At 50.4% G+C, this 14,311-nt stretch overlaps 1 protein-coding gene across 1 annotated transcript in view; it reads right to left on the reverse strand.

Annotated features, from left to right (window-relative positions):
* LOC130120497 (disintegrin and metalloproteinase domain-containing protein 23) overlaps positions 1 to 11,130 on the reverse strand; it is a 31,879-nt gene extending 20,749 nt beyond the window's left edge. Inside the window, exons 1-6 of the mRNA XM_056289059.1 lie at positions 10,999 to 11,130; positions 9,880 to 10,097; positions 9,355 to 9,431; positions 2,901 to 2,964; positions 1,191 to 1,273; positions 221 to 284 (exon numbers count right to left, since the gene is read on the reverse strand). Coding sequence (XP_056145034.1) covers positions 221 to 284; positions 1,191 to 1,273; positions 2,901 to 2,964; positions 9,355 to 9,431; positions 9,880 to 10,097; positions 10,999 to 11,074 — 582 coding nt within the window. The 5' untranslated portion in view covers positions 11,075 to 11,130. The remainder of the gene's footprint in view (positions 1 to 220; positions 285 to 1,190; positions 1,274 to 2,900; positions 2,965 to 9,354; positions 9,432 to 9,879; positions 10,098 to 10,998) is intronic.
* Positions 11,131 to 14,311: the final 3,181 nt, after the last annotated feature.

Raw genomic sequence — 14,311 nt, forward strand, 5'->3', positions numbered from 1 at the left:
CCGGACATCGTATATCAACATTATTATATGTTGTAAACCGCCGGCTTTCTTCACCAATAGGAAGGTTTTTTGCATCGGCGGGGTGTTTTCTCCAGGGACGGCCTGACCGACATAGGCGCCTTAACAACAGCTGCATCACACATGTCACCGGCGCGTGGCGTTAACGCCGCTAACGGAGCAGTAGGGCGGAGATTGTGTCTTGGGTGCGAGAGTAACTTACAATGGAGTGAGTCTGCTGTAAGGGCTCGATCTGGTATACGTGGACTCCATCGTCAAACATTCCACTGCCAGGTGAAGGAGGGAGAGGGGAGGAGAGAGAGTGATAGGGAGAGAGAGTGTGTGATATGGAGAGAGAGAGAGAGAGAGAGAGAGAGAGAGAGAGAGAGAGAGAGAGAGAGAGAGGAGAGAGAGAGAGAGAGAGAGAGAGAGAGAGAGAGAGAGATAGGGAGAGAGAGAGATAGGGAGAGAGAGAGAGAGAGAGAGAGAGAGAGAGAGAGAGAGAGAGGGAGAGAGAGATAGGGAGAGAGAGAGAGAGAGATAGGGAGAGAGAGAGAGAGAGAGAGAGAGAGAGAGATAGGGAGAGAGAGAGAGATAGGGAGAGAGAGAGAGAGAGAGAGAGAGCGAGAGAGATAGGGAGAGAGAGAGAGAGAGATAGGGAGAGAGAGAGAGAGAGATAGGGAGAGAGAGAGAGAGAGAGATAGGGAGAGATAGGGAGAGAGCAAGATAGAGTGAGAGAGGAAGAGAGACAGTGAAGAAGAGGGTGATAGGGAGAGAGAGGAAGAGAGAGAGATAGGGAGAGAGGAAGATAGAGTGAGAGAGGAAGAGAGACAGTGAAGAAGAGGGTGATAGGGAGAGAGAGAGAGTGAAAGGGGGAGAGGAAGAGAGACAGTGAAGAAGAGGGTGATAGGGAGACAGAGAGAGAGAGTGAAAGGGGGAGAGGAAGAGAGACAGTGAAGAAGAGGGTGATAGGGAGAGAGAGAGAGAGTGAAAGGGGGTGAGAGAGTGAAAGGGGGAGAGGAAGAGAGACGGTGAAGAAAAGAGGGTGATAGGGACAGAGTGATAGGGGGAGAGAGAGACAGAGAGAGAGGGAAGCAAGTCAATTATAAATCAATGGGAACTGCGGGACATAGATCAGTGTTCACATATTCTGAGCACGGCAAGAATTAAACTGAGCTCCTTAATTCACTTACTGCAGCCCGTTGCAGGTAGACATGGCCACGCGGGACTCATCGTTCCCCCTCACCTGGCCATGGTAGTAGCAGTGCTCCCCGCCCTGTGGGAAGACGGGTACAGCTGAAAGCAAAAGTAAAACCATCTCTGTCTGTCTTTGTATCTATCTATCTGTCTGTCTGTCTGTCTGTCTGTCTGTCTCCCTCCCAATCACTGCAACAGAAAGAAATGTGGGTATCGCTTTGCCATTGTTGTCCAAGTCTGCCCTGACTGCTGTCGTGTGAAGGTCTGCAGTCTCTGGTTGGTGATATGTTTACAATTAACACATCAGGAGGGGCCCTGGCTTCATCTGTGACTCAGCTGCCAGACCTAGGGTGAACAGAGGACATTTTCCTTCTCTCATTTTCTCTCCCTCTCACTCTCACCCCACCCCCCGCCCCCCATCCATCCCACGCTGCATTGCTACTGCAGAGTGCTACCTCTCCCTTGTCACGTGACCTGGGCTCCAGCAGGAGGCTGCAGGGGAGTGGAACCCTGCTGATTCAGCTCCAGTATGGCCGGCCCGAACCTCCCCCTGAATCAGCAGCAAGCAACAGCAGGCGCAGCAGCACGAGCCAGGTCCCACTCCCAACATCTCTCTCTCTCTCTCTCTCTCTCTCTCTCTCTCTCTCTCTCTCCCTTTCTCCCCCTACACCCCTTCCTAGCGTTCTATTTTCTGCCCATCTGTTTAGCTGTCAGCGCTCATTTCCAACCATCTCTTAGTCACTCTATTTCTCTCCCTCTCTCTCTTGTTCTCCCCACCCCCCCCCTCTTTTTTTGTGCGGTCTATCACACACTCTCTTGTTACCCACAATCTCTTACCCCTTCATCTTGTTCTGCCATTCTGTAAGGGAGATTATGTTCAAAGTGGCAGCATCGCCTTAATATCTATCAATCAACCAATCGATCAAATCAATCTATCTATCTATCTATCTATCTATCTATCTATCTATCTATCTATCTATCTATCTATCTATCTATCTATCTATCTATCTATCTATCTATCTATCCATCCATCCATCCATCCATCCATCCATCCATCCATCCATCCATCCATCCATCCATCCATCCATCCATCCATCCATCCATCCATCTATCTATCTATCTATCTATCTATCTATCTGTCAGACTCTCTCTGTTACAGCCAATCTCTCATCTTGTTCTGCTATTCTGGAAGGGACATTCAAAGTGCCTCCCCACCTGCTGCCCAGTGACTGCTGGGATAGGCTCCAGCATCCCCGCGACCCTGAGAGCAGGATAAGCGGTTTGGATGACGGATGGACGGATGGACATTCAAAGTGGCAACATTGCCTCAGTTCATGCTTCACCAAAATGTAAATTATGACAAATAATAAGAGGGCAGATTTGGCGTAAGACAATGATTCAAAACCAGCTGGCCTGTAAAAACCATTACACGTGGTCCGGTCTGCCAAATACACGAAGTCGGCGTTTCCAGTTTTCTTAACAGCGGCGCGGCTACGAACCGCACAGGAATTTCACAAGATATTGTTTTGTTTCATCCGCGTGCCGTTCAAAAAAGATTAGACAACGTTAAACAGTCCGGTCTGTACCAGCTACAGGCGGTGCCGCTTCCATAGGGAGCCAATTAGGCTCCACCGGTTGTGCAGGAAGAACCTGGTGCATCGAAGGGGGAAAAAAAAGTATGTAGTCCCAACTAGTAAACACGTTACCTTAGATAGAACTGGTTTCCCCCCTTCGTAGTGGATTTCGACATAATCGGAGGATAACAGGTCACTGGGAGGGAGAGAGAGAGAGAGAGAGAGAGAGAGAGAGAGGTTGAGTTTGGTGAGGGTGGGCTGTTGCAGGTTCCTGTTTGCAGAGCACAGCCGCTGTGACTCAGGCCACGGTTTCATGGCTGACACTACGGTTTGAAATGGTGCCGAGCACTGGTGGGCTGGCGTTTAAATACCTTGAAAATATTCACTACCACTGTTGCCGAGCAAGGCTACCCACAAACCATGCAAAAACACTCCCACAGCACCACAGAATCTTAAGGGAGATCCCTAATGGTGCCTGCATTTTCTACCACATATTGACACAGAAGACAATTTAAAAATCATGAAATTGGATGCGGTTGTGCAAAAAAAAAAAAAAACTGGGTTCCAAAAGCAGAAATGTTTCAAAGACTGTCAGTTATCGTGACGTAACGCTAAATAAAAACTCAGATCTGGAGTCATTTGGAGAACCGACTGAAGTTTCTTCTAATGTGGAAGTGAAAACCAATTCTGCATAGAAAGGAAAAGAAAAAAAAAATCCAAAACGGCGCAGCTCTTCAAATAGCAACGTTTTCCCAAATTAGATCCTCGGCTCGACGGAGAGAGGGAGGCTGCGTATCAGACCTCCAACACAAGAAACCTCGCCCGGAGCCTGCCGACGGAGCCTAACGTGATCGGCGGCGAGGCCTCGGCCTCACCTTGAAAACAGCTGCCCTCCCGGCACGGCGGATCCCAACCGCCCTGAGTCAGCGCACCCCGCTGTTACACACACTCACTCTGTTCGCTGACGACTGCCTTCAAAGAGGATGCTTTTTTTTTTTTGCAACAAAAGCGCTTTTCTGAGTAACCTTGTAAATCAAACGCATCTTCCGACCCGTGGACACCGAGCAGCCTTGCTGCAGAATACGTGTAACAGAAAGAAAGAAAGAAAGAAAGAAAGAAAGAAAGAAAGAAAGAAAGAAAGGGAAATGGGAGTGTAGTGTGAAAATGCCTCAGTGACATTTTGGAGTGATGCTGGGCGAGTGAGCAAGGAGGTGCACAGTTGGGTGAGGAGAGTCAAAGAAACCGGCACAGTGTCTGAGAGATATTCCTGAGTGAGGGGCTATTTTTAGCAAAGCGGGGAGCGAATGGGTCAGAGAAGAGATTGTGTATATATATATATATATATATATATATACAATATGTGTGTGTGTGAGAGTGACTGAGTGAGTCAGAGAGAGAGAGAGACAGAGAGAGAGAGAGTGTTAGTGGCCACAGCATGTGTGTCTATGGGGGGGGGGGGGGAGGGGGTGTTATTGCAGAGTATGGCGCGCTAAAGCATTGGGAATGTGGGTGTGTTGAAGTGTGTGCGTGTGCGTGCGTGTGTGTCTAATGGGTGCCGTGCAAGAAAACGATGAATGTGCACGAAGGCAAAATGATGGGAGTTCTGCCCCGAGTTCCCCGAGTCCATGCGGGGAATAAGCGCCACAATGCAGCAGCGGAGGAAATGGACGCTGAGGGAAGCAAAAAGGGAGCGGAGGAGGAGGAGGAGGAGGAGGAGGACCGAAAACTGCATGGAGTTCTCGTGTCCAGCACTGGACCCAGTGCGTCTCTGCACCCCATCGCTGACACACGACGCTGTCATGCCTGCTCATAATTGCAGCACGTGCGGCGAACGTGCCCTAGTTCTAAATGGACGGACACTCTGCAGAAGAGTCAATAACACTTCGGAGGCTTCCGCGAGTCAGCTGAACTCCGCGGGACTAAAACGTCCATTTCTGGGAAGTTACTGCCTCCTGTCAATATGCAGATGATTTAAAGGGTGCTAAACTGATTTCTCTCAAAACGTGCACTGCTTTTTGATTTTATTAGCGATACGCAAAGAACGACTGCGACTCCGAGTGGAAACCTTTTAAGCAGAAACACTAATTCCCATCGGTCCCGGTTAGGCGTGCCGTCAGGAGACGAAAACTATGCAGTAAAACCAGTGCCCACTGACAGGTTGCAGACCCGTCTATGGCTATATTAAGATCAGGTCTGTCGCAGCTACACCAATGAGCAGAATTAAAAAACCCCAGGACTCAGAGACAAGGAGCAAAGGGGCTTCACTGGTGGACCTCACAAACAACCGGAGCAAACACAGAGCCTGTGGAAGCAGCGTCACATTTTTCAAGCATCTTTTACAGTCGTCCTCCTGCAACGCCGTGCAGAGGCCGCAGTGTATTGGGATACGCTGTGTGTGTGTGTGTGTGTGTGTGTGTGTGTGTCAGCCTCCTGTGAAATGGCCGGGAAATTGTGCAGGAGGAGAGAGTTCACCGGCAGCTGTAGAGCCGCACACTCACATCTCTGGTGCTCTCCCCTCTGCTGTGCTGTTTGTGAGGGTGAGCGAGCACAAGCGGTGGCGCGAGAGAGAGAGAGGGAGAGAGAGAGAGAGAGAGCAAGAGAGAGACAGACAGTCTGTGTATTTAATATGTGATGTAATGTTTGAATCTTTTGCAAACTGCTTTAGCAACAACACGTCTTTGTTCGTGCCAATAAAGCTATTTGAATTTGAATTTGAGAGAGAGAGAGAGACAGACAGAGACAGACAGACAGAGAGAGCAAGAGAGAGACAGACAGCCAGAGACAGTGAGAGAGGGAGAGAAAGACAGAGACAGACAGAGAGACAGAGAGAGACAGACAGACAGACAGAGAGCAAGAGAGACAGACAGACAGACAGCCAGAGACAGTGAGAGAGGGAGAGACAGACAGATAGAGAGAGAGACAGACAGACAGACAGAGAGAGCAAGAGAGAGACAGACAGACAGCCAGAGACAGTGAGAGAGGGAGAGACAGACAGAGAGAGAGAGAGACAGACAGACAGACAGACAGAGAGAGACAGACAGACAGACAGCCAGAGACAGTGAGAGAGGGAGAGACAGACAAAGAGACAGAGAGAGACGGACAGACAGACAGACAGCCAGAGACAGTGAGAGAGGGAGAGACAGACAGAGACAGAGAGAGACAGACAGACAGACAGACAGAGAGAGCAAGAGAGAGACAGACAGACAGACAGCCAGAGACAGTGAGAGAGGGAGAGACAGACAGACAGACAGATAGAGAGAGAGACAGACAGACAGACAGACAGAGAGGGCAAGAGAGAGACAGACAGACAGATAGAGAGAGAGACAGACAGAGAGAGCAAGAGAGAGAGAGACAGACAGACAGCCAGAGACAGTGAGAGAGGGAGAGACAGACAGACAGACAGAGACGGAGACAGAGAGAGAAAGAGAGAGAGATGTTTTATTGACATTCGAAAAGGCACGTGCACACAGACAGAGAACAAGTGAGAGACAGATATGTTTATGTGTGTCTCTGCACCATCACATAACCCTGTGTGGGTGTGACTACTCAGGGGTCGCCCTGCTGCTCTCCTCTGCAAAACCTCCCGATCATCGTGTCACTTGATAACCCAGCGAACTCTGCCCTGACGAGGGCGACGGCACGAGCAGTAATCACTTTATTTGCAAAGCCCTTTTCAAATGCGAACGATAAAGTGCTTCCTCACAAAGACTGTCAGATTGTGTGTGCGTGTGGGGGGGTGGGGGGGTCGAGATTCAACATAACAAACCAATATACAAGTACAGTACCAGCAAACATGCTACTAACAAATTACCCATCAGCAAACACTAGCGTGCCAACAACGGGAGAACAGCGTGACCACGTCTGCAGAGACAGGTCTTTTAAAATCTAGGCATGCCTTCCATCATCCCGCTCCCAGTGGTGTCCCCTCGCCAGTCAGCATCAGCCCTTTGCACACACAGGACGGCATCACTTATCGGGTAATCCTCCTCTCTCATACTCCCTCATAAATGGCTACTAAATCATGCAAGGTTAGCAACAGCTGCCACATGTTCTGCCGATATCAACGCCAACAGCCTCCGAGACCTTTCTCCACACGTTTCTGCAGCTGCTCGACACGACGAAGCTACCTCGTAAGTGTTGGGCATGTCACCGACGGCACGTCGCCTCTCCCCGACCTCAAAGAGCAATGGCCATTTTAGAAAGTATGTATGCGCGCATTACGCTGCCCCCGACACGCGTTAAGAGCCCGCACCCCCGTGGTCCGGCCGCTCCGCGATCGATACCGAGTCGAGTTGTCCGGAGATTCATGAAGCAGAACGGCCACAGACAGACAGTCTGTCTGCTCACGGTTGGGCAAACAGATGTAGTTTCACGTCCAAGATATGGCCTCCCCTTTTTCCGGGAAGTATGTTGTTGATAAGGGTTTCTGTCTGTTTGCCCGCGTTGCATATCAGATTATTTCTAGGTCCCCAGGAGGCTTTCGGAGAATCGGGTTCTGGCACCGACCACTTATCTAGCGAGATGGGGTGGCAAAATGATCGCCGAGCTTTGTGTTATAGAGTCAGCAAAGTCATCCGCCAAACCCACTGAACCACAATTGCAGTCGTTTCTGGTTCAAAGATGACCCATATCTGGCCAGCTCTCTGAGATGCTCCGGGTATAATGTCGGCCCTTTGCTGTGGGTGTGACCTTGACCACAGTCGCTGTCGTGCGAGGCGCAAAACTTGCTGTATGTAGGTCCAGAGGCGGCACACCGGTATGCCGTGAGGCGAGTCCAGGTGTGCCGTGGGATTTTGTGAAACCAAACATTATTATTGCAATATACAACTAAGAAGTTATTAAGGAATTTTTCACCTTTTCTGTCAGTATTTGATGAAATTTTACAAAGTTTAAAATGAATTATTTATTTTGTTAATATAAATACGTGGCCCTGTGATGGCCTGGCGGCCTTTTTCAGGGTGTCTCCCCGCCTGCCGCCCAATGACTGCTGGGACCGGCTCCAGCATCCCCCGCGACCCTGAGAGCAGGATAAGCGGTTTGGATAATGGATGGATGGATGGATATATATATATTTCATGAGTAATGCAGTCGTTTGTCAAATTCTATTTGGCATTAGTAGATAAAAATGAACATTTACAGAGTGATGCGAGTGATAACGGGTTACAGAGGCTATTCTTCCGCTTCCGGTGTGGGAAGATGGCGGCGTGAATTCACATCTGCGGCGGCCTCACTCAGTACCGTCGACGCAGTGTCTTTGTCCCCATCTGCGTCGAAACGTTTGTCTTCGTTTGTTGGCTGGGAGAGCCGGGGCGGGCTAAGCTAACGCTAACTGCTAGCCCATGCAGACCGGCACTTCCGATAACACCGAGGGCGGTCTGGCGGCGGCCTCAACTGGTGTGGGCCCAGGGACCACGGCCTCGCCCTGAGCTGCACCCAAAGAGGTAACGCCGAGGGCGGTCTGATGGGACGCTGAAGCGGGGCGGGCTAAGCTAACGCTAACTGCTAGCCCATGCAGACCGGCACTTCCGATAACACCGAGGGCGGTCTGGCGGCGGCCTCACCTGGCGTTGGCTCAGGGACCGCGGCCTTGCCCTGAGCTGCACCCAAAGAGGTAACGCCGAGGGCGGTCTGATGGGACGCTGAAGCGGGGCGGGCTAAGCTAACGCTAACTGCTAGCCCATGCAGACCGGCACTTCCGATAACACCGAGGGCGGTCTGGCGGCGGCCTCACCTGGCGTTGGCTCAGGGACCACGGCCTTGCCCTGAGCTGCACCCAAAGAGGTAACGCCGAGGGCGGTCTGATGGGACGCTGAAGCGGGGCAGTCTAAGCTAGCGCTAACTGCTAGCCCATGCAGACCGGCACTTCCGGTAACACCGAGGGCGGCCTGGCGGCGGCCTCACCTGGCGTTGGCTGTGGTGCTTTCGGTGTGGTTGTGTGGAGTGTGGGGAGGTGTTTCAAGGGCATCTGGCTGGGAGATCTGGCGCTGGATCGGCTAGGAGGGCTCGGTCCGCTGCCAACGGGACCAGGGACCCTGCCTGGAGCTGCGCCCGAGGAGGAAACACGAAGGGCAGTCTGACAGGACGCGTAATCAGGGGCAGGCTAGGCTGCCCATGCAGACCGGCGGTTCCGACAGCCGTCCGGGCTGGCGCTTATTGGACCGTGATTTTTGTTTTTGATATATCAGTGTTAGTTTGAATACGTGTGTTCTTGCAGTTCTTTCTTAAATATGTCTTTGTGTGTTTGTGTGTGTGTTGCACCGCTGCGATTCTGGGGAAACGGCATCTCGTTTCACTTCATGCGCGCACGTACACGAGGGGAAATGACAACTAAAGCGTTCCTGATCCCTGTTCCTGATTTTGCAAGAATATGAATACCGGTGTGCCTTGAGGTTGTGAAAAACAACCGGGTTGGACAGTGCATTTCACAAGTTTTCTGCAACCAAGTCAAGATAACAACAAATGTATCACTATCAGTAGTAGTATTATAATTATTAGATACCTCAGTGACTGGTAGTTCATTATAACATCTTTCTTTTCTTTTTCTTTTTTTAAAGAAAATAACTCATTTTAGGTAGGGGAGACTTACTTGTTTAATGTTAGGTCCAGAACAAATCTGGAGCCAAATGCCTCTAACTGAAAACTGGCTTGAGCGAGGTGGACCGCCTGCATGCAGGAGAGAGAGAGAGAGAGAGAAAAAAGCAGATGCGTAAGTGTGTTTCACGCCACGTAGGCCTAATTCTGAGGAGAGAAAAAAAAATAAGGAAGTCAGTAACAAGATGCAAAGTCTTTAAAAACAAGGGGACGAATGACCAATATTATCACAACAGCCCTGCGCTGGTGTCACGTGGGGATTACTTTCTTTCCCTTAATTGGTGTGTACTGTTATGAGGAGTGACACTAAATACAAAAGTGAGAGAGGAAAAAATGTTGGCCCACGACACGCAACACGCAACATGAGCTGGACCCATGACAGCTTGATCAAATGGCAAATCCCCCCCATCCTCTTTTAAGGACATTTTTCATAGCAAATGTTTGCTTACCACATCCCGATTCCCCATCCTGTCAAGACAGGATGGCGTCACCGGAGACCATGACCCTTCGCTCCTCTTACCTTGCCCTCCGTGGCCTGGTTTTTAGCCCGCGTGTCCAGGTCATGGTAGGTGCTCTCGGAGTCCTCGTTCAGGTAGTAGATCAGCCGAGAGGGGTAGGCGATCTCCTGCTCCACTGCATGGTGGGTTGCGTTGCCCGTGGCAGGTGCTGCAGTCGCCTGTTGCTCCGGCAGTGCTGGCACTGCGTCCCTCTCAACCTCGTTCTCTACTCCTTGAGACACTGCAAGATAATTCACACACACACACACACACATGCACACACACACACACACTCATATGAATGCCTGCCCAGTGTGTATACACAGAGCCAGCTACCATGCACTGCTTTTATGAGGCACAATAACTATAATTCAGGGAGTGGAGTGGATTGCCTCATGTACCCCATGGGGTACACGCGTTTCAATGGGATTTCAATGCAGGCTGCACGCCATGCTGTAACGCATGTCCCACTGTAAGGAAAACGACAAGTGCTCCAGGATCTAACCAAGCTTGCATTAGAAGGGACTGTCACTCAGCTGATTTCCAAACCCGGGTTTCTCTTTTAGAAAACCGGCGTCCGCCGACTATCGTCGCGACGAGATATCAAGCTGTCAGTCATATCAAAGTCAAAAAAACCCCGCACCAAGCAGTGAGCAATGTGTGCTATGTGCACCGGGTCATTTCTGCACCGCACAGCCCGGATGTGGCATCACCCCCCGGCTGAAATAATGCGTTTCGTTTCTATAATAAAACACCCCCCCTCCTCCTCCTCCTCCTCCTCCTCGCCGACTTTTGATGCAACTTAATAAAGGGATAAGGGGGATGCAGCAGCGAGCCCCGCTGTCTCTCGCAAGCCGCACCAAAAACGACGCCGGGACGCCGTCGCCTGCGCCCGTGCAGCATCACTTCGAGGACTCGGCGTTATCAGCTACCCCCCTCCACCCCACCCCCCACCCGCCGCCTCCTCTCTCTCCTCTATCCGGGATCGCACCCTTTACGGAGCATCACACGACGTTAAGCCGACATGCACAAGGCTGAGCCCGTTACACAGTGAAGGGTGGAGGGGTGGGGGGAAAGGAGAAGATGATGAAAAGGATGATGGCGTTGGGATCCGGCGTAGAGACGAGCCGTGCAATACGTACCAGATGACGCTACCGATGGATGAAGCCACGGTGAGAGGACGCTCGCGACCAAATTTGCCAGAAATATCAGACGCATGATTCATATTTGATGTCTGACATTATCTTTACATCGACGCAGGGGGACAGCGCGCGGCCCATCGTTGCGGGGGGGGGAGGTGCGGTGCGGTGCGCGCACAGAGAGAGGTGGGAGAGGGGGGGGGGGAGACGTAGCTGCCGATGGCTCCGGGGCGCCGGGCTTCTGCAGTCGCGGGTGGGGAGCGAAGGGAAGGCGGTGGCCAGCTACTCCCGAGATCGACGCGAGCAGACTCCTCCTTGAAGTGCACAGAGATGCGCGCCACCTCCCCCCCCACCCCCACTCTCCCTCCCCCCTCCCACCACCACGTATAGGCCGGGCTTTTGCACGGGAAGTCCATGCAGGTGACTTCAGCGGCGTGGGTGAGACATAACCGTCACCCCGTTTACGCTTGGTTTTAAAATGCGTTGGTTTTTTTTTTTTTTTGTTTTGAGATCGGATCACAAGCGGACGGCGCTAAATCCAAGTGTGAACGGCCACCAAAACGGTTTGTGAACCGGTTACTCAAACCACTTGCCGAGGTGGTCTGGGACGCATCTGACCGCGTTGTCTTTTGTAGCGTAAACGCTGATGCGTCCCCGACGAGGACGTAACCGGAAAATACGTCATCGATGCCGGACGTAGTAGTAGTTCGTTTTGGTAACGGCGCGCCAACTGTCGGAAAAATGGAGAGAGGAGAGTGTAGGTGGGTGGAGTACAGGTGAAACGAGATGGCTAACCTCCATTTGGGCAGAGGAATCAGCCCTGCCAGTCTCAACAGCTGGAATACAGTCCGTACATGTGTAAACTACTAATAAGGCACGTTAGCCCCCTAGCTAACGGGTCTGACCCTTTAGCCGAGCGGTTAGTGACGTCGCCTTGTGGTGCGGTACACCTCGTATCGAATCCCGCACCGGGCAACAAAATAACCGGTTACATTGGCGGCAGCGGTGGGATCCGGAAGTGTGCGGATCCTCAGAAGTCTCTTGGGAGCGCGGGAAGAACAAAGCGAGAGGGCGCGCTTCCGGGAGAGGGTGACGACTGTAAACTACTAATAGGACACATTAGCAGAGGTGTAAAAACCCGGTCCAGAAAGTAAAAACCCTAACCATGTCTTTACTCCACCCATGTACTAAACCGTCAGATTGCACTGACTAGTTTCCTAAATCAGCCGTTTAATACATGGATGGAGTAAAGACACGGTTAGGGTTTGTACTTTCTGGACCGGGTTTTTACACCTCTGCACGTTAGCACCTAGCTAACGGGTCTGACCCTTTAGCCGAGCGGTTAGTGACGTCACCTTGTGGTGCGGTACACCCCGTATCGAATCCCGCACCGGGCAAGAAAACAACCGGTATATTAGCGCTTCAAACATCTTCCAACTTTAGCTACTGTTTTAACAGCTAGTCGGCAAATCTGGCGCTTGACCGAGGCCCTCTGACCTTGTAGCGGAAGTGACGCAACAGTAACGAAATCTTCGGAGTAACGAAACCTGACCCACAAGCGGTCTGGAGGCCGCGTGATAGACGCGGACGTGTCTCGCATTTTAAAACCAGGCGTTAACAGGGTGCGTGGGCTCTTCCTCCTCTTGGTTGGTTGAAAAGCAACATGCTGCGGCATCCTCATCCTGTGCACCTGCTACGTTTCCATGTTTTAGTTTTGTGCCAGTGCGCTTGATCCACCGACTACAAGTACACGTCCCTCTAGTAGTCTGTTTTATTCTACCGAGTACTTACAGAGTAGTTTAGCTCTCTGTGTTTTGTATATTTTTTTTGGGTTTTTTTGTTTTTTTTTTTTGCTTTATTTTATTGTTATTGTGTGTCTTTTTGATATTGTGTGCTTTTGGGTTATGCGAGCGGTAATGACACTTTAAATCCCCTCTGGATCAATAAAGTATCTATCTATCTATCTATCTATCTATCTATCTATCTATCTATCTATCTATCTATCTATCTATCTATCTATCTATCTATCTATCTATCTATCTATCTATCTGTCTGTCTGTCTGTCTGTCTATCTATAATAATTCTTATAAGAAGGTGAATTAGAAGTTAGAAGAAGAACAAGACGAAGAAGAACAAGAGGAAGAAAAGAAAAAAGTTGGTCTTTATAATGATGAGGTATTTGATTTATTTCAAAAATATATATACTTTATATAAATAACTAGGCAGTTTTGACACATGAAAAGAGCTAGGAACCCTTGCATTACATTGACCAGCCTTGACTTAAACTCACATGCTGGCCAAAGCAGCATTAACTACACTGAATGGGTGCACTTTAATGTAAGTTGTAATGCAAACTTCTTCTGAATGTAAACTAAAATGCCTAATCAATCATGTGCTTTGCCTCACCGCTGGTTTTGCTTACGTAATAGATCGAAGACTACAGCTACCACTACTACTACTACTACTACTACTACTACTACTACTACTACTTCCGGCTGCTCCTGTTCTCCGCAGCTTCCTCTGTCACACTAACCACCTGCACGCCCTCCCTCACCACATCCACAAACCTCATCTTTGGTCTTCCTCTTTTCCTCTTTTCCTCTTGCCCGGCATCTACTTCTCTCAATATACCCAGCGTCTCTCCTCTGCACATGTCCAAACCATCTCAATCTCACCTCTTGCTTTGTCTCCAAATCATCCAGCCTGAGCTGTCCCTCTGACAACTTCTTCCTAACCTCTATTTATTTTTTTTATTTAACCTTTATTTGACCAGGAGGATCCCGTTGAGATTACAAACCTCTTTTCAAGGGAGACCTGGCCAAGATAGGCAGCACCGTTACCTTCGATTTCCAGCTTCATACTCATCACTCTGTCTGACACTCTCTTCCTTCAGAATTACCCCTACCCCAGTTCTCCTCCCATCCACGCCATGGTAGAAGAGTTTGAACCAACCTCCGACGCTCCTGGCCTTTACTCCCCTTCCACCTGGTCTCTTGCATACACAGCGTACCTACCTTCCTTCTCACCATCATATCAGCCAGCTCTCTCCCTTTACCAGTCATAGTGCCAACATTCAAAGTTCCTATTCTCACCTCCACACTCCTACCCTTCCTCCTCTCCCTCTCCTTTGCCCAACAGTAGCATAGTTTCCACCGGCACCCTGCTCGCCAACAGTACCGGGTCGGTCGTTGGTAACCTGGGCCTCAAGCGATCCGGTGTGGAAATCTGATTTATGATCCGCATATTTCATTTGGCAAAGGTTTTATGCCGGATGCCCTTCCTGACGCAACCCTCCCCCTTTATCTGGGCTCGGAAC

Source organism: Lampris incognitus, chromosome 11 (genome assembly GCF_029633865.1).
Source record: "Lampris incognitus isolate fLamInc1 chromosome 11, fLamInc1.hap2, whole genome shotgun sequence".
In the NCBI taxonomy this organism is placed as follows: domain Eukaryota; kingdom Metazoa; phylum Chordata; class Actinopteri; order Lampriformes; family Lampridae; genus Lampris; species Lampris incognitus.